The sequence below is a fragment of the Macrobrachium rosenbergii genome, chromosome 1 (genome assembly GCF_040412425.1).
Source record: "Macrobrachium rosenbergii isolate ZJJX-2024 chromosome 1, ASM4041242v1, whole genome shotgun sequence".
Taxonomy (NCBI): domain Eukaryota; kingdom Metazoa; phylum Arthropoda; class Malacostraca; order Decapoda; family Palaemonidae; genus Macrobrachium; species Macrobrachium rosenbergii.
Window position 1 is genome coordinate 55981519 of NC_089741.1, and position 25386 is coordinate 56006904.

At 35.3% G+C, this 25386-nt stretch overlaps 1 protein-coding gene across 50 annotated transcripts in view; it reads left to right on the forward strand.

The window, feature by feature from the left end:
• The window catches only part of da (daughterless), a 624884-nt gene extending 600889 nt beyond the window's left edge, over positions 1-23995 (forward strand). For 9 of the 50 annotated variants that reach the window (XM_067103616.1, XM_067103631.1, XM_067103622.1 and 6 more), the window contains 11 exons: positions 5783-5864; positions 8593-8765; positions 10420-10608; positions 12399-12566; positions 13431-13493; positions 13858-14083; positions 14198-14318; positions 14797-14892; positions 18804-18949; positions 20990-21117; positions 21838-23995. In XM_067103616.1, the coding sequence (XP_066959717.1) occupies positions 5783-5864; positions 8593-8765; positions 10420-10608; positions 12399-12566; positions 13431-13493; positions 13858-14083; positions 14198-14318; positions 14797-14892; positions 18804-18949; positions 20990-21117; positions 21838-21876 (1431 nt within the window). In that variant the 3' untranslated portion in view covers positions 21877-23995. Of the gene's footprint in view, positions 1-5782; positions 5865-8592; positions 8766-10419; positions 10609-12398; positions 12567-13430; positions 13494-13857; positions 14084-14197; positions 14319-14796; positions 14893-18386; positions 18533-18803; positions 18950-20989; positions 21118-21837 lie in introns of all 50 variants that reach the window. The other 41 variants (XM_067103640.1, XM_067103673.1, XM_067103439.1 and 38 more) reach the window with 7 other exon arrangements.
• Positions 23996-25386: the final 1391 nt, after the last annotated feature.

Below are 25386 nucleotides of genomic sequence, written 5' to 3' on the forward strand. Positions count from 1 at the left end.
TATCTGGGACAGCATCATCTACACCCAGACCTCGTATCGAATGGAATGGATGAGTTGCATAATTAGGATCCTCGATAGATAGAGATCAAGTCGCCATTGAAAGGCCCCTTAGCTATGCTTGACCATTCTGTGCTAATTAGTTTTGTGGATTAATCGAAATTGACTCTCTCTCTCTCTCTCTCTCTCTCTCTCTCTCTCTCTCTCTCTCTCTTCTTTCTCTCTCTCTCTCTCTCTCTCTTTCTGTCGAGAACAGTAATGGAAACACTTAGCTCTATGATATATTATTATTGTAAACATGGCAAAACAGTAGCTTTTTGATAGACAAGGAAAGTAGCAGAAGTGAGAGGACAGAGCATTCAGAAAGCGACGATGGAGCAAGGATTAATGGGGCTGGTTCTTTCAGAGTTTGGGAACAGTGGTAGCTAATACGTGTCCTCGTCGGAGATTAGTGAAAGACTTAAAAAAGGCAAATAAGATGACGGGCAGGCCGATTAAAATTTGGAAGTCCCTAAGATTGTACAAAAGTCTTAATACAGTCAAAAAGATACACGAGTCTGTTACAATCAGAAAAATTAAACATAATTCTGTTATGGTTTGTATTCCTGTATAGACATGAATCATAGTTTGGCGATGAAACTGTATCTAAAGGATTTTGTAGATTTAAAAGTGAAGCCTTAAGAAGAATATTTGGGAGTCAGATGACAGGATAGTTAGCAGTGATACCATAGGGGAAATTAAGTGAGATAATAATGGAAGGGAGGTGGAAGTGGCTTGGACTTGTCCTTTGCACAACCCCAGTATCAGCTGTATATTCGTGTTGGGCGCCAGAAGAGTTGGAAGACCCAGCCCACCTGGATGAGAAAAATGAGAAGGCAGGCAGGAGACTAGAATTGTGGAAGATAAAGCATAGGTAACTCATAGGTGCCGGAGAGACTCCTTGCTTCACGCGGCGTTGGAGACGATGAATATACCATGATATGGAGGTTTCTAAATAGCAAAAGTCAGTAAGTGTAAATTTATAGATGCTGTCTGTTAGGCAGTTGGTGCAAAAAGTTTAGTTTTGGGAAGTGATTTTTGTGTTTTTACTTTGGCTACGACCCTGCTTTGACGTGTTTTACCTGTTGAAAGTTAATTTTGAGGGGCTTTTTCTGTATGTTTTACAGGCCTTGAATATAACTTTCCGTTATATCACCGGGAAGCATTTGGAAAGAATCTATTTCACATTAGCAATATAAAAAAAGATATTAACCCCTAATTAACAGGAGTCTCAAAGAGGAACCGCAAAAAACTGTTTCTTGTTTATCAGAGCAATTGGAATAATTATAGTGATATAAGCAGTACCTTTTACCAGGCAGAGATTTCAGATATTCACACCATCCATGCTCATGTTTGCCTGAACATATAATCCGGAATCATACACGTACACAGTTTATAAAGTGGGATACGGAAATGCTTGGGAAGTGCTTACTTATGTATTAGAGCCATTGAGAGAGAAAAGTACTGCACCGTAATTTCTATATTGTAAGATCTGCAACAGCATTCTTATCGATTATTGGTAAGACCAGTCTCTTGATACCAAGAAAAATATAAGTTTGCTTCATAAAATTGGAAGTGTTAAACCTGCGCAAAGTAATTGGGAAAAAAACAAATACCGTTAACTAAACCTTAAGGAACTCAAAACGAGTCGGAGACAATGTCAGGGAATGACTTAACAATATATGCATTACACCAGAATTGCAAATACAGGTTATAGTGAACGATTTCTGTTCTGTTGCTGGAGTTATCACAGTATTTAAAATGAGATAGAACTTTGTGGAAGAAGTCGAATATGGCAACTTACTGTAGGTCTAGAAAAGTATACTGGCCTTCTGATTGAGTATCTTCTCTTTGATAAAGGGCGCCTCTCTCTCTCTCTCTCTCTCTCTCAGATGATTCATTTTATTTAAGCAGTGATGAGCAGTGTTTAACTGCTGTGTCGTAATGATAAATACTCCCATTTGGGATACGAATGTGAACATTTCATTCTATTGAAAAGAGAGAATAAATAACGAATGACGCCGAGAGAGAGAAGCGGATCCGTCTTATGCGCATTGAAGAAGCTACGTGTCATGAAGAATTCATGACTGCATGGAGATAGAGAGAGGCAGAAGGAAAAGAAGAAAGGGGGGGGACCCGTTGGTGGGGGTTGGGGAGGTGGAGCAGGAATAGGAACAGCAGCAGCTCGTTGACGTTGTTGCATTATGTACGTCACTCACCTCTATCAAAGGTTAATTTGACGGTGCGCTACCGTCTTCCTTCCTTACGTCGTTGTCGCCTTTTCAACTCCCAAGTCAGTTTTGATAACATTGTTGTTTACTCTGAAGGTTTTTTTTTCCCTGGGGGTTCACGTGCCATTTTTGACACCTGTAATGACGTTAAGCCGTATCTTCTGTCTTTCTTTACGTGCGACCCAGAATGGAGCCTGTTTGCTGTTTGTGTTCGCTTTTCTATATGGAAAATTCTGTTTTATTTCTCTGGATATCACATACAGCCGTTATTCAAACACCGAGTATCCAGAGTTGCCATTTTTTTTATTGATTCTGTGGCAGGTAAACGCATGGTAGTTTCAACAACACAATTCATCCGTCGTGCGTTTTGTGCATGCCAGTTGTCTCTTCCTTGTGTTCAACGTACAAACATGCACGCCATCTTCTTGCCATCACTGCTGTGCCCGGAGACACGTCTTTTGCTTGTATCATCTCCCCCCAATCCCCGCCTTTTTTTATTTATTAATTTATTTTTTTACGGGAGCATTGTGTATGACCCGCAAGAATGTAATTTACCATCTTTTTCTCTTGGTTTGGTGGATATGCTTAAGACTTAGTTTTATACTTACACACCTATATTATATATGTGTATATATATATGTGTGTGTGTGTATATGTGTGTGTGTATGTATATATATATATATATATATATATATATATATATATGAGAGAGAGAGAGAGAGAGAGAGAGAGAGAGAGGTGGGTGGGTGGATGTGGGTTTTCGTGTTCCCCTTCCTGGCCCTTGGATAGCAGTAATGGGTGGGCGTCATCGGATATTGGCGGGTTATTACCCTGGCCGGGAGCTGCGAGATGGGGGAAGAGCTCGCGTCGGTGGAAATACGGCATGAGTGCGCTTTATGAATCACGACTCTCGTAAAAATTTCCCTCACTCTTTTTACCATTTGAAATGCATTCGCCAGGTTGATGTCTAACAGTCTAATAATAGTCAGATTGCGTCTCCTGCTTACCGACGTTCTTGCTTTGCGGCGTTACTCTTCTAGCAGAAAGTGCGGTGTTGTGCGGTACACTGATGGTATATTGTCTTTTCATGTACACAACTTCTTTCATTGTGACAAGGTTTTATAGTAAACTAAGATTCTCTCTCTCTCTCTCTCTCTCTCTCTCTCTCTCTCTCTCTCTCTCTCTCTCTCTCTCTTTGTCATGATTAGATGATTTGGGGCAAGTTTGAACGTGGATTAATTTGGGTTTTAAGCGCCGAAGCTATGTTTACACCCGCCCATTTATCGGTCGTATTAAGTAATTTTCTTGAGTGCACTCTTCATATTCAGCTACGCGAAATTATCTTCTCAACTTAATGAAAAGCCATAGAGTAACACGGGAGGCGACAAGGGATGATTTTCATCGGGGAGAGAGTGGCAAGATGAACCTTAGCGACGGATAGGGTTACGTCCCTCTTGTCGCTTTCTTGATGTCCGGTCTGGCACTTCCTAGCTTTATGAGTGTCCATTTATTATTTACTCCCAGTTTATAGCTTCAATAAGTCTCATATTAAAGTCACCGCAGTTGGTTTTCGGAGTCTCTCGTATTGTTTCGTAGGAGGAAAACACGGGGAGAAGCTCGGGGATACGGTGAGGGGACGTAGGGGAATTGGAGGCCAGTTTAGGGGGGTTGTGGAGTCGGGTAGGAGAGGTTCTTTCTTTTTGTCTCCTGCTGGGTAGCGTTGTGTCTAGTGTCTTTGGAGGAAGTTTTTGTTTTGCGTCCCGGGTCGAGTAGTCTTTAGTTTTGCATGTTGTGAAAATAATTTGAATGATCGGTGAGTGAAAATTGAGTGTTCTTGAGGAACACCCATAACGAGTATATACTATATATTGAAAGTGTAGATTTGTTCGACTCTCTCTCTCGTCATATTCCCATAAGTCAGCGCTGACTCCTAAAATTATAATTAGAAATTGCGTATTATCTGCGGTTCTGCAAATTTACCATTGTGCTCGTTCTTTTCAGAAAATTTCACGTAGATGTTTGTACCTTGATTGGTTCCTCTTGACTACCTTTCATTCTAATACAGATCATCGTCGTTTCTCTCATTTCTTCCAGGAATTAGAACATGAAACCCACATCCACTCTCTCTCTCTCTCTCTCTCTCTCTCTCTCTCTCTCTCACAAAACCACTCGAGGTGGTAACGATGTTTTACTGCTTTTATTTTTAAAAATTGTTATTACATAATAAACGTACTCACATGTCTTTGTGAAATGTTTAGATATTAGTGTCTCTGAAAGAGCACGAAAGAAGATTCTTAGATATAATTCGTGTGAATGTTTAGCTGCATGGTTACCTGGTCCCAAATATCCGATGAATAAGATTCCCTTTGAGGGATGCTGATTACTCACCCTCAGAAAATATCCACCTTTAGAGTAATTGCGATTCTACTGAGTTCATCTTTTTCCTTATCCACCTCCTCCTCTTCCCAACCCCCTCCATCCTCCTTTTTTCTCTCTTGAAGACAAGAGAGGGTTTGGGGCGGCGTGGAGGAGGGAGGATTGGGAACAGCAGAACCATTGGCTTTGCCCATTATTGGATGAGGAGGCGTTGGGCGGCCGTGGCTACATTATTGGGTTTGCTGCTGGCCCTCGGACGCGATAAGTGATATTAGCCGATATTACCTTCCTGACATCATCCCCCATCTCATCCTCCCCTTCAGCTACTTTCTTTATACGTTACTCTTTCGTTGCATCTCGGAGATCGTGATCGAACTCGGTATCCCGAGTATGAATGACATACTCAAGATTATTGGCCTCATTTCATTTATTTGTTTATTATTCTGTATCGCTTGGTCACTTGTTGTAAGGTATGAAGTATCTGTAGGAAATAGTCTTTTGTTTTTGCTAATTTCTAGTAATATGTTTCATGGCGAGGACAGTAGTGTGAGTGAACTGTAACTTCTTTTCTCGTTAAAACGACATTTTTTCCGTCGTTATTTATATTACTTCAGCATCTTGGGTCTTGGACGCAATGATTGTCCCTGTTGTTGGCAATTTTTCATAACTGTACAGTTTGCAGTGTGCCAGAGTATGTGATCTCCAGATTACATTTGAGCAACGACTTACATGTTTGATGTAAGTCCGGGATTGTGTTATACTATGGCACTTTCGTGGATGAGTTAATTTGTGGTCGTCATTGATATGTTATTTGCATGTTGGAAATTCGTTAGGTGTATATTTTCCTTTTAGTATTTTTTGTATGTAATTATTAATGGAAGGTCTAGGCTGTTAGTACGATAAAAATCGGCGTACTTTACGAACCCAAATGTTTACAACTATGTAGAGATATTACTAAATCATTGTGTCCCTCGAGTTCCTTTGGTATGTTGCGGAGGGTTTTATTAATCGGGAAATGAAATGTTCTGTATCACGAGTTAACTATATATTTATTGTATTTGATATTATTTATGGAATGTATATGAAAGGTTATATTGAGTGCTTACAACGAATTTTACATAAATGTATTTTCTTTCCAGTATGGATCAGACGACTTCAACCAGGATTCCCCACGGTACACATCTCCCAAACCTGGCGGGGCATATGGGGAGGCCTATTTCGGTACGTGGCGTTTTTTAGTTACTTAGTGTAAAGAAATTTATGTTAAGTCACAACTGCACTTCAGTTTAGGTGTTATTCAAGTCGCCCACACCGCATTTTCTATTTAATTACATGTGTTAGATATCATAACCAATTATCTCATAGACTGCGTGAATTATAAACATGTATTTTTTAAAGATAATTTATCATTTTTTGGAACTAAAGTGTTTACCCCGTTGGGATATCTTAGAACGTTTACAAAAAATATTAGCCTACTCCATTATTTCTTTCTTTCTGCAGGCTCTTATAAACATTCTTCTGTCCTTTCATCATTTATTTTTCAGCTTAGGATTTATGCAAATATTGTTTTTACAAATTTCACTGTTGTTTGTTGGCACTTAATAGATAGACCGTACTGATTTTAAATGTCTGCCATTCGAATGTACAGTAAAGTACATCTGTACCTCATTCAGCAGTGAATGATTTTCTTAATTCTTTTTCTCTCAAGATTTAATTTGGTTGCATAATTCCAGCTCACCAGTCTCATTAAAATGTTCATGGGTTACAGATTTTGGACAAACCAGTATTCTTTCTCCTAAAGTTACTGATACATATTATATTTACTGGCTATTTTTTTGAGTAATTGTCGCCGTTTATTATTAGTAGTAAGGCTGCTGTATAAGCACATTACTTTTTTGTGCAAATTTTAATTTAGAAATTCATAACTAGGAAAGCCTTTCGTTTCATATGCAGATAATTGATGGTGGCTTTCTTTCCACTTGTCATGTGTCATTAGATGACCCTTAAGTTTCTTTGGTGACCTTGATCATATGCTCATCCTGTACTAACATTGAAAGGGCTGAGATTGAAGGAAAATTTTTTAGTTTTTTGCTTCTTGTTCGGTTCTAAATTTGAACATTCATTGTTTTATGTGAACTTGATAAAAGAGGTAAAAAGTGTTTATAAGACTAATTTTCTGGCTAAATACATAAAAGACAGAAGTTAGACATCCCATTTTTCTTGACTTCCTTGATGCTTTTAAGACAGGTTTGTGATATTGAATGCTATATGTTCATATTATGTATTTGCTCAAGTGTTAAGTTAAAAAAACTGTTCAGTAGGACAAATGAGGGGTGTGTGTGTGTATATATATATATGTGTGTGTGTGTGTGTGTATGTATATATATGTATGTATGTATATATATATATATACATATATTTATATATATATACATACATATGTACATTATATATGTGTGTGTGTTAGAGAGAGAGAGAGAGAGAGAGAGAGAGAGAGAGAGAGAGAGAGAGAGAGAGAGAGAACCATGGAATATAGGTACTTTATAGAAATGAAAGTAATTGTACCAATATTCATTCTCTTGTTGCTGTGCATAGTTTGGTGAATGGGACAGATTTAATTTTATTATCCTTTTGTTTCAGCCTACCATGTTTCATTGAATAATTTTTATTTGGTCATGTACTGGTATTTTCATTTCTATAAAGGCACATCAACTGCCACGCTATGAGAGATTTCATTACTGCAGTTCGCAGCTTGCTTTAGTAGAATCTGTGTAGGATTGACCCAAGTGTTGTCTATTCTGAGCCTTAACTGCAAGGTAAATATTGGAATGCTGTAGGTCAGTTTTTGTTAGTGTTAAAATTAATTTTTTTTATATATAACTTATTTTATAATTTGTCCTTTTGTATTGTTCCATGCCAGGATTTTATCTTAGGTGGTAAGCGTTCACTACCCCACTGGCCTGTAAATCAATTAGGTTAAGTTAGCTTAGTATTTTGATAGGTAACACTCATGACTTCAAAATGGCATTGGCTCAAAGTTCCTATGACCATATGTGGGGTCATATGCTGGCACCCTCATCCTAAAAGTTAATGCTTTGAGCGGAATATTTTGAGTTCTCTTTTTGCAGGTTAACCCTAAAGCACATTTTGCTTTTTAATTAATTTTGTTATGTTGGTTATTTGATATTAGGTACTCTGCTCATTTTTTACATGCGGATGCTCTGTTATGTGGAGCCTTACATGTATGTTTTGCTTATTTTATTCAAATGGTAGTAGTTTATAAATAACGAGTAATTCAAAATTTTAATGTAGGTTATTTTTGTGTTTAATGGAAGGTGCAGTGCACTGAAAATTTTCAGGAGTTAAAATGTATGTGAAGGAAAGGAAACTTAAGAGCGAGAGAAAAGGGAGAGTGAATGTGTGTGGGATGTCCAGTTACTGAAAAATTCAGAGTATCTAGGAATATGCATGATATTTTGCAATATCAGTTGTGGCTCTGAAATGAAAATCAGTTCCAGTGATGTAAGTTTATTTGGAAATCAAGATGTATGACTTTCATACAGCATGCTCAAGAAAACGTAGGGTCACTGTTTGTGTTCGTATTACTGTATCATCAATTTTACAGGTTTCCCTCCTACAAATTAGATGTACAGGACTCCTCTCTTTTCTGTAGTGTGCATTTTCTGGCCTGAAACTCCATCTGGTCCTTGTCTTCATTGGTGGTCCTTTCCATGATTTTCATGACTGTTAGGGTGTTTAAAGGATTTTAGGTATATTTTTGGAAAGTGTTAAGAATTATATGTACTGAGAAAGTATTGAGGAAGGCTGTACAAGGAGAAAAGGAAATTCTAAACTGTTTTTGTAATAGAGGCAAAATAATGAAAGAATCTAAAGTTTCTACTTGAGGGCAATATACTAATTGTTGCAACATTATTTTGTAATTCTGCAGATGGTGGGGTTGATGTTTGGGGGGCGTCAGGCGGTGGTGCTGGTGGAGCAGCAGCAGCAGGGGCAGGAGCTGTGGGTGGGAGTTACCCTTACCCTTCACCGTCCATGATGGGTCCCTCCTCACATCATAGCCAACCTCATTTTATGCCCACACATCACCTACAAGACCCCATAGTAAGTCTGATAAGTTTTGAATTGTGATGCTGTTCTTGTAATTGTTCTTTTAAAATTATGCTTAATTTATTGTGAGAAATATCCATATTATTCATTTTGCTGGTGAGTTAAAGTTAAATTTAGTCTTGAGAGTGGTATACATAAACAGACATTAAAAAACTTTAATATGATTCTGTGAAGCTTATGTTTGGTATGGTATTCACATTTGGTGTAAATTGTTTAGAATATTATTGAGAACCTGTTGCACTGTACAGCACACATGAACAGTAATATAGCTCAGAGAATAGTTTAACATTTTGCACTACTCAACTAAATGAATATGGTTGACAGCATTAGGATTTTCATTGATGAGTTTTGTGGATTACAGTCACTGTTCATAGAATGAGAATTTAGGAGAGCCTCTTGCTGTTATTCTGAAGTCCTGAAGCTTAACATTGGGTTTGTGAAGAGCACAGTCACGGTTCTGCTTATATTTCGTTTAAGTTTGTTACAGATCGTTAATCGATGTTTTTTTTTTTAAAGTTGTATAGGTTTTTAAATATTGATTTGTGCTACCTCACACCCTTCAAGAAGTACAGTCCTCTATCAGATATTGTAATGTTTGATATCTCGTGGTTGCTAGCCAACTTTTTCTTGTTCTGAGCACTTTGTTTTCAGTATAGGGAATTTATTCCTTACTTGATTATAAATTGCTCGTGGAAAGATAACATTCCCCTGCCAAGAAGTTCCAGCACATGTCTGTAATCGTAAGACGTCCACATATGTATGCACAATCCAATCCTGCCTTCTTAACTGCGATCGTAGATAATTTTTATCGAAATTTAAAAGATTACACATGAAGTTTGGATTCACTGAATTTCCCAGCCAACTAATCCATTGATTACAGGAGGTATTTTGTAGACACAGGTATAGGCATAACAAATACCTTTGTAACAATGTCCTCGATGGTATTATGAGAAGGTGTTAAGTTTTTTGGTTGTATTTATTTATTTTTTTGGGGGGGGGGGCATTTTCTGAAATTACAGTCATCATGTACTTTAGATAGTTAATTTTTATGAAGTCTTTCTTAAAGTTTCTTGTTTATTAGCTGTGCGGTTTATTAATGTATCAAGATTTATTCTAATGAAAAAAAAGTGATAATTAATAATTTTAAAAGTCTGAAAGTTTATTGGGTGACAGTAAATTTTATCATGAGTTTTCTTTGACCCACCCTGTCATCCTGGAAGCATATAAGAATGTGCCTACCCATTAATATAATTATTTGAGGGTGATTATAATAAAATGAAGTTTATATGATAATGTCTGTTTCCATTTATTAATTGTAAGTTGTCTCTTACTGTATATGTACTGTAATAAGCCTTGTACCTTTCATAAAGGCATTGAAGCAGACAATATAGTATCTTGAAGTTTCTGCAGAACCAGAATTATCACCAATGAATAATTAGTGACTTTGTGTGCAGCATTCTATAAAGCTGTTTGAAGTACCACAGGGTATACTTTCGTAAGTGGTTGGAACTGAACAAGTTGGACAAGCATTTTTTTTTGTAGGATTAGCTGAAGCTTGCTATTTTTTCACACTTTACTTGTAAATGGAGATTATAACATAGTCAAAACAGATTGACTAAGTTTTTATGAATATTTTTTTATTTAACAGGGGTATGATCATATGGCAAGTGGTCTCCCACCTATGTCTACATTTCGTGGGCCTGGAGCCAGCAGCACAACAGGTGGGGGATCAGTGGCTACCTCTTCACCTTTATATACACACTCACCGGTGCCTAACCACACCCAGGCCACTCCTACAGCCAACACAGGAGATGCTTTAGGCAAAGCATTATCATCTGTAAGTAGTGGCTATGCTGGTTATGCTAATACAGTACTCTGTAAGGAAATTAACAACTCTTAAATCATTAAATGTTTTTTATATAGAAACATTAAGAATAGGTTTCCTTGGTTACATATTGAAACCATAACATGTCATCACAATAAGAATTTTTGATCCTATCTCTCTTGTAAGGGTATGCTCGTTTTCAATTTAATTATCAAGGAACTATTTTTCTGAAATGTACAATGTTTGGAATCTTGATTGATAATTGTGGCTTCAGTTTGGTTTAATATTGCTCATTTTTGTTTACATGGTCTTTCTTTGAGTTTTCCATACACAATAGATAGGTAAATGATTGTTTGTTGACAGTACTGTAATTTTATATTATTACCAAGGATGTGAAATCCCAGTCGCACCAAATGCATTCTTTTGGAACGAAAGACCCTTAATCTTGCATTAGTCACTGATAGTGCTTAAACCCAGAGAAAAGTGTAGCGGACATTTTACAAGATGTTTGTGCATTTGTGGCCCAAGCACTGTTTATTTAATATTTTGTGAGATCCTTGTTGTCCCTTATGACTCACCAAGGTGAGCTTTTAGCTCCTTATTTTCTTATCATTAAGGTTCCATCTTTTTTGTTCATCTTGTAGGGACCAACATTGTGCAATGACTGGACAGTAGGTTGATGGTTCCTCTTAGTCCAGGAAAAGTTTTACAGTCATTACACACCAAAGTTGTCATGGATGTTTTCTCAGACCCCAGCCTCAGGGCAAGTATTTGCTTCTCCCTCATTACCACCTATCAAGGAATGTTTTCAGCAGTATGTTTTGTCCTCTTGTCATACTGCCTCAACTATCAAAGTCTGTGGGACAGCAGCACAGTAATAAGAAGAGGAATGGGATGTTGGTATGTTGTCTTGGAATCGAGTCTTTGCTGAATCTTGGAGTTAGCTCGGATGTAGGTTCTGTGTCTCAAGTAGTACACATGAGGATCTTGCTAGAAGTTGACTGACCAGGGGTTCAGACTTCTTCCAACTGACCCCTTACCCATGCTATATTTGAGTCTAATCGCTCTTTTATTTTTGCTGTTGCTGCTGCTTCCTGCTCCAGTAGTGGATCCTCTGACCAGTGGATATTTTACATTCCTCCTGTCTTTTGAAGCTTCAACTTCAAGTTTTCTTTGTTATGCATACCAGCGGTGGTTAGCCATTGATTCTTCGTAACCTTGCTTCCCACATCACCAGTCCTGGATGGCACCTTAATTAGTAAATTTTATGATAATATAGCTTTTGATTTCATTTTTGGTCATGTTTATGGAGAGATTTAGGACTCGAGTGTTGAATGGATATAGTTTGAATTCTAATCTCATCAGTATGCCCTAGTGTTTATTGACCCAGAGGCTTAAGGAAATGAATTTCCAGGGAATTATGTATAGCCTTGTTGGGCATGACTTTATAATGTATGCCAGAAGTTTAATGTCTTGAAAAGGCAGTAGTATTTAGAACAATGTATGAGATATTAATGGAATTTAGTTTGTGCTCTTGTTGCATACTCATTTCATGCTTAATTATATAATAATTCATTTATATCAGTACATATTTTTCTAAGTTAACTTTTTAAGCATTTACATAAGACTGTATGCACTACCATATTTGATAGCAGCTGAAGTGCTAAGAATTTTGTTTATGGCCTCATTATTTTAATTGAGTGACTTTGTTAGGATTGGGAATATTACTAAAATTATATATGACTTGAATACAGATTTTTGTTTTTTAGATTTGAGATATGTAACTTTGAGTTTGTTAACAGATTTACCCTGGGGAACAGACTTCGAGCAGCTATAGTTCTAATCCTGGTACCCCTGTATCAGCCACGTCTCCTCCCCCTCTCACTTCAGGGGCATCTAGTGGTGCCCCTCAACAGTGGCCTCAGCCTCACACTCCTACGTCACCTCATTATGACCGATCTCTTCCAATGGTAAGCTCAAGTACTTGTTCAGATTTGGTAGTGATGTTTTGTCATGGTAATTGATGGTCTTGCAGCACTTGATTTAATCTTATGTTCCACTTGCATAGCATAAAGCCAACACTTGTGATAGTACAGAATGAATGAGCATTTGTCATTGGCATTTTCCTATTACACAACAGCATCTCTATAGCATCCTACTATGTGATCAGTTCAAGTATGCATGAGTGTAGTTTCGTTTTCTCTGATGTGTAGAACAATTAATTGTAATTCCACTTCAAAATAAGGTAAAAAAAAATTCTGTTGTTAACAAGAGTTCTAGGTTTTAGCAGCTTGTTTTTTATTACAGTGTTGTGCGCCGGGTCCAGTGGATACATTTTAGTTCTTTTTTATTTAGTATTTTTCCTTATTTTTTGGGGTGGGAAAGCATAGTATTAATACTTTAAAGTGGGATTGTTTTAGTTGAATGGTGGGTATATGCTGTACCACTTTTCTTTTCGTAAAAGGTATGAAATTTTAAAGGGATTGTTTTAAACCCCCATTACTATGTGGAATTTAAACAAAACTAGATGTACTGTTTAGGGTGGGACATGTAGTGTTTCCCCTTATTTTTTAATAAAGCACCCTAAGTAGCTATGCTCCAACATCTTTAGATTTTACTTTTCTGTGACAACAATGCATGTTGTCTTGTCTACTGACCTAGCATGGTGAATTTTGATGACAATGTGTTCTTTAAACTGCACCATCTTTATTTTGCATGTTGTAGAATCACTTTCATTCAATTGCATGTTTGTTCTTTCTTATTTTCTTTTTTCTTTTTCTTTTTTTTTTTTTTTGGTTTTACATTTTCTTCTTTTCTTCTTTGTTGCACTATAGCCATGTATGCCAGAGGAGAACTTAGAGTCAGCAATCGACTACCTTCGAGATCACGGTATTGAGGTACTGTAACTGATGCACCCTCACTTAGGCTTGGGTTTGTGTGAGAATTGTGTCATGAACAAAGTTTACATACATTAGATATTATGTAATTGTGGATAGAGAGCCATTTTAGGGATTTTGCAAATTTATATTTTTGTAAATGTTACCTAAATTTGATTTCGTCATGTATGTAAAAGTAAATGTTTATTATAATTTTCTTTTTTCCTTTATATCCTAAATGAAAACTTTTTAAGCTTTTTGTTGCATTTTTTATTTCTGATTGGCTAATATAAAGATATTTTCATAAAAAAATAGAAAGGTTTTGGAATTATTTTTAATTGTGTAATGCTGCATTTTCACTAACCACATATTTTGATGCTTTTAGGGATCAAGAATAGATGAGCGGCTGGAAGATGCTGTCAATGTTTTACAACGACATGCAGAAACCTCTGGAGGACTACCTGCTGGGCCCCATTTAGGACCTCCAACACATGGAGGATCTTTACCACCATACCCTGCAGGATTGGATTCACATCTTGCTGGTCCACCAAATTCTACCTTCACAACTTTAGGTTCCCATTCCCAAGACCTGAAAGCTTTGGGCGTACCAGGTAGGGCATTATGTTATTCTCAAATTTGTAAATGAAGTCAGTTTCTATCTTGGAACAGATTTTATTTGTATGATTTTGTAGTTTGTTATACTGTATTGCATTTTTTCTTTGCAGGATTGGGTGATGGTGTAAAAGATAAACTAGATGTAAAAGAAGAATTAAGTACACACCTTCCAACAACTACAGTAGCAAGTTCTATTGCTACAGGAACGAAAAGTGGAAAAAGATCTCGAAGGTACTATTTTTTATTTTAAATTTTTCTGTTATTATAATCTGCTGTAACTTAGTTGTTTGTTTAACTCTTTGTCACTTAGTTCATAGTTCCAAATTATTTTTAAATATTTGTCAGTACAGGAAATCCATTACTAAGTTTGGCTTTAGCCATAATAGTTTAAAGGGGTTGTAATTATAATTTTTTAAATAAAAGTTAACATGGAACCATGTATGTAAAACCCATGATGTTAAGACTATTTTGTTTGTGGCAAAAGCATGATAAGACTATATTTTGTAGTGTTTCTTTAGTATTTCTGACCAAATGCTTTAATAACTACTGTAATACTTTTGAGAATATTCACTGTCATCATTATTAAAAACAAGTGATCCTCAGATGTAAATTGTATTTCAACACTGAAGAATAACACAAATGTAAAATTCAGATAAATAATTTTTTATTTTTAAGAGGAGTTAGAACTAATTTTATTGACACTCCATAGTTCTTGTTCCAGCACGGAGGAGGATGAATGTGCAGACCCTGAGACTAAAGCCTTAAGAGAGAAAGAACGTCGGCAGGCAAACAACGCAAGAGAGAGGTAAGCTATTTGAAATTTGATATAATTTGTTGAGGTTATGTAAAATTGGGAAATATTTAAAAATAATTATTTTGGATGTTTGAATACAAATATTTGAACAGGATTTTCACTTCTGAATTTCTGTATAATTAGGATTTACAGTTGTTTAGATCACTAAATAAATATCAACATTAGGGAGTGACATATATTGTAAAGTATGTCATTAGTTTCATTCAAAAAGGAAAGAGTAAAACTATTTTTTTTTTTTTTTTTTTTTTTTTTTTTTTTTTGAGATTTTTTTATATACATGTCTTTGAAGCAAGAAAATTCCTTACCAAATAATTTTATGTCCTTGTGATAATACAGTAATTTAGACTGAAAAAATTGTACTAGTGTTAGATGTGAAATTTAAGGTTGCTTGTAAATGATTTTAAAGTGGCCACCAGGATTCATATTTTTTCAGTAAGCAAAGATATTCCTTACTCTTTTCAATCTCTTACATAACTTAAATTTTTTTGAACAAGAAACAACTTAACTTGCCATAGTATTGATATAGTTTTCAATTTAGTGGGATAATTAAAATTTTGTCTAACAATTTAGTAATTCTAATTATACACTCTAATTGAATGTTATCATAATTTGGGAATGTGAACAACAGAAAAATGGAAAATTGATTTGAATTTTTTGTTACCTACAAAAATTCACTTAAAATAGGACCTGATTTTAAAGTTTAAGTTTTTAAGATGTGAAAATAGTTAAAAGGGAGTAGTACAGTTAAAAAAGAAAATTCAGGAGGTTTTTAACTGACAGCAAAGATGGCGATTGTCCCTTGAATGAGGTATTGTTGCTTTAATACAAGGTTTCGATACCAATTTAAAAGTAATATTAGTTTTTTTATTTTTTGTTTCTCTTGATTCCAGTATAGCATGCTTCAGTAAATGAATCTTAGTTCCACTTTGTGACAGCAATGTTTACTAATGATGCAAGTTCAAGAGTGAGAATTTTTGGTGGATAACTAATTTTAGGTCACAGTCATTTTATTAGTTTTCTTTGGTTGAATTGGCAAATACAGTGAATTTTTTTAGATACTGAATGCTTAGGCTAGCAAAATGCCCTGTTATAAGGTAAAACGGAACCAGTTGAAACTTTATCTTGGTATTAGAACATAAGGATTTAGGACATCAAAATTCCCTTGAGAAATCCATCAGTATAGAATAATCAAGTACAGTATAGCATTTATTATTATTGCCTGAAAATTTATTGTTTAAATGAAACTAGCCTGTGGCAAGCTGAAGAGACCTGTTGTGCATTTAAATGAGTAAATTTAATGCATAACTTTTATTATTTTTTTTATACAGTAAGTTTTTTCTTTTTTATGTAATAGGAAAGTGTTATGAAAATTATCTAACCTTTGTTTTCAAGTTATTTAATTTCAGAATCCTCTGTTAAGTATTACCAAAGCTTGTGTGGTGACTTACAATGCTTATTGTATTTGTTTAGACAGTAAGACTGGACACATCAGTACAGAATGTTTTTTGTAGATAAAACTTTTTTTTGGAGTATGTCATAATTTGTTTTAACTTCAATTGTAAGTTACTTTTAATATTTAAGTGAAGCATTTGCAAGATATTTTGAATACTAAAGTGAATTTTTTTTTTTAGATATTCAGAAGCAGCTGTGGCAGGTCCTGATTTCATGAACTTTTTCAAAACTTTCTAAATGTTCCGAACTCCTGAATCTGTGTTATGAATATTCTGTGGCAGGTCCTGATTTCATTCTTCATGGACTTTTTCAAACTGAATTTTCTGTTGTGAATATTTCTTTTTTCCCCTCGTATATCTTCTCATTTCTTCTTATAGTTAAGTTTGGTATAAGTTGAATTGAACTGGATGTGTGCTTTGGAAAACTACTACTGTACTAATTTTCTGTAGTGAATGGTGTATGATTTGAAGAGATAACCCTAGTTTTAAGGGTGACAGAAAGTTTGGTAATGAAAGTTGATTATTAGGTAGAACTCTGTATATTGTTATTAAAACAGCATTGCAAAACACTAGTACATCCAGTCCACTTTCTTTTATTATTGCTTTGATTAATTTGAGATAGGAAGTAGGTTTAAAAGAAAGTTAGCAAGCACCAGCCAACAAAATAAACTGGAAAAAACATGGATCCTTCTTGAAGACCAGGTAGTCTATGGTTAAGTACTTGACATACATTCAAATTTAATTCTTAGATCCTTTTTCAAGTATATAATAAAAAAAATAAAATAAAAGGCATTCAAGAACCAGAGATGAGGCAGGTGTAAATTTTTTTCAAATATGGTTAAAAGATTATTGCAAGAGTGATTCAGATATAGTTGGGTGAAAACCCATGCATAAATATGTTACTGTGTTTTTAATGTGTAGAAATATATTTTATTTAACTTCAGCCATATGCTTTTAATATCTCTAATGTTGAGTCTGGTTAGTGGGAAATCGGGCATAAACTGGCAGCAGTAAATCAGAGTTTTGTAAGAATAGTACAGTTGTGAAAGAAAATTTTTTTTTATAATTTAAAGTCAGTCGTGGTAATTTTACAAACTAAAGGTTTGAAGAATTCAACTAATATTTCGGCCCAGATAGAAGTTCTGTGAGAAAAAGTAGGAATTGATGCATAAAGGATTACCAAGTACCAATACAGTATCCAAGTAGTGTAACAAGAAAAGGGGAAAAAAAAAAAGTTCAAGTTTAGACAGCTTGCATTTGTTCTGCACATAGATAGCTGCCTCAGAATCTGTCAGGATATAGTAGTATATATGGGGGATTAGGATTGAATAGGGAAAGTTTTCTATTAAGTTTCATTTGAGAATACATGTTATTTTATTTAGACAGAAAGTAAATGGTAATTGTACAAGTGTCTCAGCTAATAATTGACCATTGGTTCACACAGTTATGCAGTACAGTAAGCACAAGTTTTGAATTGTTTCCAGCAACTTGGGCCCTCATACAGCAGTTACAAAATAAATCATTTATTTTGTTCCTTTTGATTTATTGTGAAATTTTTCAGTTTTGTGTCCATAACTGAATGGTGTATTATTTCTGTTGATAGATGATTAATCATTACAGAAATTGTTTTATTCGTTTTTACTTTCTGGTTTTTAAGTCTGTACAGTATGAATATTTTCCCCTTCATAGTGGTGGTTATTCTTTGTCATTTTAATTAAAAAAATTTTTTTTGCAGTTTACTTCAGTATTAATAGAAATATTTCACTTCCAGATTTACAATTAAGGATGCAAGGCGATAATTTACTACATGGAAAATATTAGGATTTGAAACCGTAAATGTGCTCATTATTTGTAACTACCAGACAACCCACATATGAAGGGGCTGAAATCTGTGCAGTAAATCTGTCAACATGATACACTCTTCAAATACTTACGTGCTTCATTACTATACTTCCAAGTTCTTTTGAGTCGTTAATCATTACTCAATTCTCTTTGGTTATCAATGATGATGACATTTACGGTTTTGCCTTTCAGAATACGAGTTCGTGATATAAATGAAGCATTTAAGGAATTAGGTCGTATGTGTATGATCCATTGTAAGAATGATAAGGCGCAGACCAAGCTAAACATTTTGCACATGGCGGTAGAGGTGATCACCACCCTGGAGCAGCAGGTTAGAGGTAAGCTTCCCATGCTGACCCTACCTCTGGGAGCTACACTGCCTTCACCCCACCCCACCCAGCTACCACACCCACCATACTGCTGTATAAGGATAATACCAGTTATTAGTTGTGGTTTAAGACTAATGTTGTATCTAAAGAAAACTGTGGCATGGTATGGGTAGGTGGATTGAGGGTTGGGTAGGGCAGAGATAAACCCAGCTTGGGGGTTCTTACCCATCCACTAACTAATTAGCACTAACACAAGGTCACCCATTCTTTCATCCTCCAGGATCAGAATCCGTGACATAAACGACGCTCTCAAGGAACTGGGGAGGATGTGTATGACACATCTGAAAACAGACAAGCCCCAAACTAAGCTTGGCATTCTCAACATGGCTGTAGATGTTATAATGTCGCTAGAACAACAAGTCCGAGGTACACACTTGTTATTAATAGACTGTGTGCAGTCTTTGGTGTCTCATGTTATGCCTTCATTGAATTCCATACTACTAGTTATCAGCTCTGCTGAATAAGAAATTCATTAAACTATTCCGTATTAGCTATTTTTATTATAATTTATTTTCTCTTAATTTCTACTTAGGGGGTTTGCTACATTACTTTGCCTATTATTTATTCTTTTCATTTTGTCTTGTTGGTTGAGGAACTGAATGGGACCCTACTACCTCATCTATTGCTGTGGTGTTTTCTTTAAGTATTTGCTGATCCTAGATTCTGTTATGCAACTAGTGGTTCAGCATTCATATTTTTATGGACTCCAGATACTGTATAGAGAAAACTTCGTGGCTACATTGTTTAACGAACATTTTTCGCCAAAGTTCTGAAGTAGATTTATTGCACCATTTTCATTTAGCATGATTTTACACCCAGAGGCATTACACAGCGCACTTTACATTGACGTTGAAATATTTAAAATTAATGGGAACACATTGTCGTTAATTGCAACCGAGTCTTAAAATATTGTGGCACAGGGTGATTTTTTTTTAACCATACCTCCTTTTATCACTTTAGTTCATTCAGTGTGTCCCTTATATCTATATTTGAAAATTATTTTCTTTTTGTTTTATGTGGCTTTGTTTTTGCACATATCTTCCAGTATTGCCAATTGTTTGTTGCCCTTGGGTTTTTGTAAGCTTGTGTTGCATGTTGGGATTGTTTGGTTTCTGGTAATTATTGTATTGTAAGTATTTATTTTGGGGTTTTAATGTGTTATATGTTACTTGATAATGCATTAATGGTTTTTTCTTGAATGGTCTTAAGTAACTCATTTAAATGAAATGAGTATTGAAGAATGAAAATTTGTAGTCTGTACCTAGGAAATAGGTGCCAGTGTAGATCTAATTTTCTCTTTTTCTTTTTTTCCCAATCATTGTAGAAATTAGTTTTTAGAAAAAGCATATTTTGTTGTTGAATCATTTAGTGTTTTCTTAACAATTTGTAAAGTAGTTTTTATTTAAACCCAATAAGATAGTGGCTAACTTTGAAATATTCTGTATAACTTGTGGGGTAGGAGGGGCCACCGTGATAGAATGTTATTTATGAAATTATTCTGTCCTAGAAATGGGGATATTTCTATTGTAGTAGGCATGTACCTTTTGCTTGATTTTAGTCAAATACAATTACTCTTGAATATTCCATCAACTGATTATTAAAATGGTTTCCAAATGTTAGTAGCAATAAGTTAATGCTGCCAATTTTTGTTAGACATTATGAACGATTTGCCAAAAATGAATTCAGTAAGCAAATTATTTGAAAACTTCGTGAGTTACATGTATTTCTGTACAACGAGGTAACTTACATTTTAAAGCCTAACTTGAAGTGCAAATTTTGCTTTACAGTAGTTCTTTTTTACTCTTCTTAATTCAAGTAGCCCCTAGATAGAATTCAGACTTCTCTCATAGAAATGACAGTTTTTGTTACGATTATATTCAGTTGGTTTGCAGTTACAGCATTGCTGTATGACCTGATTCTACTAATGCGAAGGTCTTTCAATACAGAAAAGAAAATATAAATGTATATTTTAAGTCAAGTATCAGAGTATAGTTCAATATCATTGCAATTGGTACTGTGACAGTTGATGCCAATACATAAATCACCTACAGGAGAAAAAATTTTAAAGTAGCTATTCATCATTTACCCTGTTTAGGAGCCCAAAAACTTGTACAGTATATTGTAAATCTCTTCCCAAACACATACTTGATTTATGGTAGTAGTACATTAGGTATAGTAGTATTTATCAAATGTCTACAAAGAAAATAGTCCTTTTACTAAAAAAAATTTATATCTTGGGAAAAGCATGATTCATTAGCATTATTAGCAATTGATTAAAGAGGAAAGAAAGGATTTATTCAATACCTTGAACTGTATTCGTCATTTTGGTTTGCTAGTTCAATTTAATGAGCTGTAAATGTTGAAGTTCTGTAAACAGTACTGATAAAAAGTCCTCTTATTTTACAGAACGAAACTTGAATCCAAAAGCCGCTTGTTTGAAAAGACGTGAAGAAGAGAAATCAGATGGTTCAAAACTACCACCACCTCATTTGCCTCACCCTTCCAGTATGGCCCCGCCCTTTCCAAATTTACCAGTAAGTACATTATTACAAGAATGATAGCTAATTTAGAAAATGGCATTCTCATTTTTTTTTTTTATTAATAACAGACTTGTTTTCTCAAGTGAAGATAATTTCCAAAACAAGACTGAAAAACTATGGTTTGAAAATATAGTACAATTTTGCCATATGAAATGAGTTTTACAAAAGAAGCTTTGTTATTTTAAAGTTTTTCAAAAGGAGTATTTTGGCCCGGCCTGCAATCACACAATTAATAGAGGAGGAATTTTAACTCCAAAGTTGAGTGATGGATGTCTTAGCATTTATGAGATAAAAGTGATTTTCCAGGGGTCGTTTTGTAAAGTAGCATTTATGAGATAAAAGTGATTCTCCAAGGGTTGTTTTGTAAAGGACAATAAAAGGGTGCTTTTCTGTTGCCTTTCCTAGTTCAGCATTCCTCTCTCTTAAATTTTGTTCTAAAAATGATGAAAGATGTGGGAAACTTCTAAATTACTGCTTAAGGAAAGTAATTTCTGCCTTTTAAGTTTAGTATGTATGAGAAACCAACGTATTTTTTCTTTTTCTTTCCCTATGATGATTGATTTACATGGTTAGTATTTGTCTTCACAAAAATTTAATTGGGCTGTTTGTCCGTTTCATAAAAATTTTGCTCGTTTAGTTTTATGCTGTGTGCATTTAGTCATACAGTGTGATAATAGCTTATTGAATTTCTAAGTCTTGATAAAATTTTTTCAGGGCGATCATCTAAGCCATGGTGGTGCAGGACCACATTAGTGACACGACCACCACTGGCAGCAATTGTAGTCTACCAATAGCTACAATGGGGTTATGGTGCCTGCCCTTTCTTTGGAGGGGATGGTGTACAGCTGAGCTGCTCGTCCTAAAGCCTGTGCGAGAGGCAATGTGTGGCGCATCCATGTGGCAGGGGATCGTGACATAGGGCAATTATGTGTTTAGTGTATATTTTTAAGGATCCGAGTTTGGCAAGGGATGGAACAGTGTTGGACAGCTGTTGAGTCACCAGGGCCTCCCATAACCTTCCCCTACCCTGCCCAGTGCAGCTCAGTGTGTGGTCTCTTGCGTGCGATCTTCCACAACATATCTCGCAGCCAATCATATCACAAGGCAGCCTAAGCTTGGTCAATATGTGACAGTGGTCATAGCTTCACTTTTCTTGAATTGTGCAAAATAGTTATGCCAGTGTTGGTGTGTATCTGAGATCCCAAAGAATCTTTGCAAGGTTGAGAGAGGACTCATATTTGTTGTTAAGAATATGGAAAGAGTTATATATTGAGTGACATGATGCCTTGAAGTGTGGAGTGAAGCTGAACAGTGAAGTTTATGAAGGACAGAAATATGGCTAATATATTCACCAGCTATATACTCTGGGCAACAGTTATAAGACCGAGCAATGAACCTGACTTTATTAGGTTAGCATTGTATACATAATTACTATACATTGTGTACAGAATGACTCATTATTTTATTAAAAAAAAACATTTTTAGGTAGGTGATCAGAAAAGAAATATGTACAGAATGCACAATGCTATTATGAACAGATGTCTTACATTGAGGATCATACTAATGAAGCTACCATCATAAAAGTTAGCTTCGGCTGTTGAGCAACTCCTCTTTAATTGCATAATTTTAGTGTAGTTATTAGTGCTTCCCATTTTCCTGTGTTCATCTGCTGACATATATTTGATTTTGTACTCATTATTTAAGAACTGGATCCCTGTGTCCATCTTTTTAAGTCATGAGTGGAAGGAGGCGAATTCAGTCCACAGTGCCTCAATTGGTCAGATTTCATGGGGAAGTCAGTAAAATTATTTGGCAATTAATGGTAACTTATTCTTCAGCTAGGAAAACAGCAGCTTAAAAGACTTTAGTGTAGCTTTATACGAAAAACTTCTTGGTTTTGAAAATTAAATCCTTTGTACTGCAGTTCAAAATTGCAGCTGAACTTAAAATATCGTGTGGCACGAGTGTTATAAAATATGTTGGTCGCAAAATGGTGCGGACTTTTTATATTGCCATGCTAAAACATTCCAATTGAAGTGTTTATGTAACTTTTGTTGGTAAATGCAAACTTGGTCTGTGACCCACTACCAATCCACTCAACTCTTGACTGCATTTGAAATATTATTTACTGTGTATAGATATCAGGATTATGGTAGTATTTCAGGGGAGAAGAAAGGCTTATTAAATATCCAGTTCTATTGGATAACAGATTACCACTATTAAGAAATACAACCATGACTTGATACTTATACTAGACAAATACCTTCTGCATCAGTTTATAATTGTTTGTTCAAGGCACAGCTATATGGAGAGATTTGAAGCCTCCAGTGTGATTACATTTGCTTTGGACATGTCTAATGAATTTTGTTCATATCAGATTTGAAATTATTTTGAAGATTTATTTTATTTTAGTGTGTTTCTCAATCTTGTAGATATAATTTTATAATATTTTTAAAGACATTGTTCTGTTACAGGAGCAGCCAACAAAATATTCACAAAATTTTCTTGTGCATTTTTTGAGAAACCTGATTAAAATTTTGTCAAATATTCCATCCATCCTGGTATGCCTGAGACTTGCAGGAATCTCCTGCTGTTCCTCGTGTTAATGCTCACTTGGTTAAACTCTTACCAACTCACACCTACCCATATTAACTTCATTTCCTCCAAGTTGATGAAGAGGAAGAGGTTTGAGTCGGGCACCAATCTGGCATTTGCCTCAGAGCTTCCAGGCACTGTGGCACTTGACTCAGCCAGATGACGTGATGTGTACAAATACTGTAAGATGAGTGCAGTGGGCGCTGTGTCGGCCTATCCACGAGGGTACTCAACATGGACTTCATCTGTAGAATAATAAATGTGCCATTTTGCATTATTTGCATTTTTTTTGTGCACCCTTTAGGAAACCACAGCAGAAATGACTTCTAAGACCACTTTATTTTTTTCTTTCAGAAGATTTCACAAAGTGAAAAGTTTTGTATAAAACTAACCTCACTTCTTGGAAGTACAAAAAACTCATTCACAAAATTTATAACTACTTGTTACCACAAATTCCACTAAAGTAAATCTAAGAAAGACCTGTAATTTGTTTTCAAAAATGTACATCACTCAAGGCCAGTTTTTCTTGTAGTTATTTGTCTATCAGCAATAAAAGTACTGTACTAGCTTACTGTTATAATGTATACAGAGGATATCCATGCATATTTTTATTATGTAAACATTTCAACACTACTTCAGCATTATTTCAGATCTATTGTATGTACTGAAGACTTACCTCACTTGACAAACCATTATACAATATTGTCGATAGAGTTGTGGGCTAGCATTCGCTAGGCCTGAGTTCGAGTCTCCGGCCAGCTATTGAAGAATTAGAGGAATTTATTTCTGGTGATAGAAATTCATTTCTCGCTATAATGTGGTTCTGATTCCACAATAAGCTGTAGGTCCCGTTGCTAAGTAACCAATTGGTTCTTAGCCACGTAAAATATGTCTAATCCTTCGGGCCAGCCCTAGGAGAGCTGTTAATCAGCTCAGTAGTCTGGTAAAACTAAGGTATACTTAACTTTGGAGTATTGTATAATAAGTACATATGTAACAACTGTATGCAGAAATATAAGCAGTTTGGTTATTTGCAGGAGAATAAACAAACCACAATACGATTGCAGTCTTGCAATGGCTATGGTGATGCTATTTGATTGGAATTTGTCAGCTCCATCATGGGACTGCTATCATATTTGCTGTACATTGTAAACAAGAGAGTGGTAATGCGGCATATGACTGTACAAAACTTTCCTGATACAGATTTAATGGATAACAGGAAATGTAAAATACAGTGTTTAGGACAAATATTATATAAAAAGGAGCAATATAAGCACAAAATCAGCAAAACGTACTGTAGGAAACCAAGATGATGTCATGGATAAGCAGCAAGTAACTGACATTACGGTAATACGAAATGATTAGTACTGATAAAGTATTGAGGAGTATCTCTACCTATCAGCTTAATGTTAATTAAAAAACAAAGAAAATACTAAATTACCATGGTTAAATTAATTTTGTGTCAGTATTAGAAGTAACATTAAATTGCTGAATTAAGCATAGCTAGCACAGTTCATTACACTCAGGACACCAACCACAAACAACATGCAAGTATTGTAATTACTAATATCACTTTGAGGAAAATGGGGGATAAAATAGATTAAACAATGTACAAGAAAGGATAAAGAAATTAATATGGACTGCTTATGAAATGCTGGAGAGACTAAA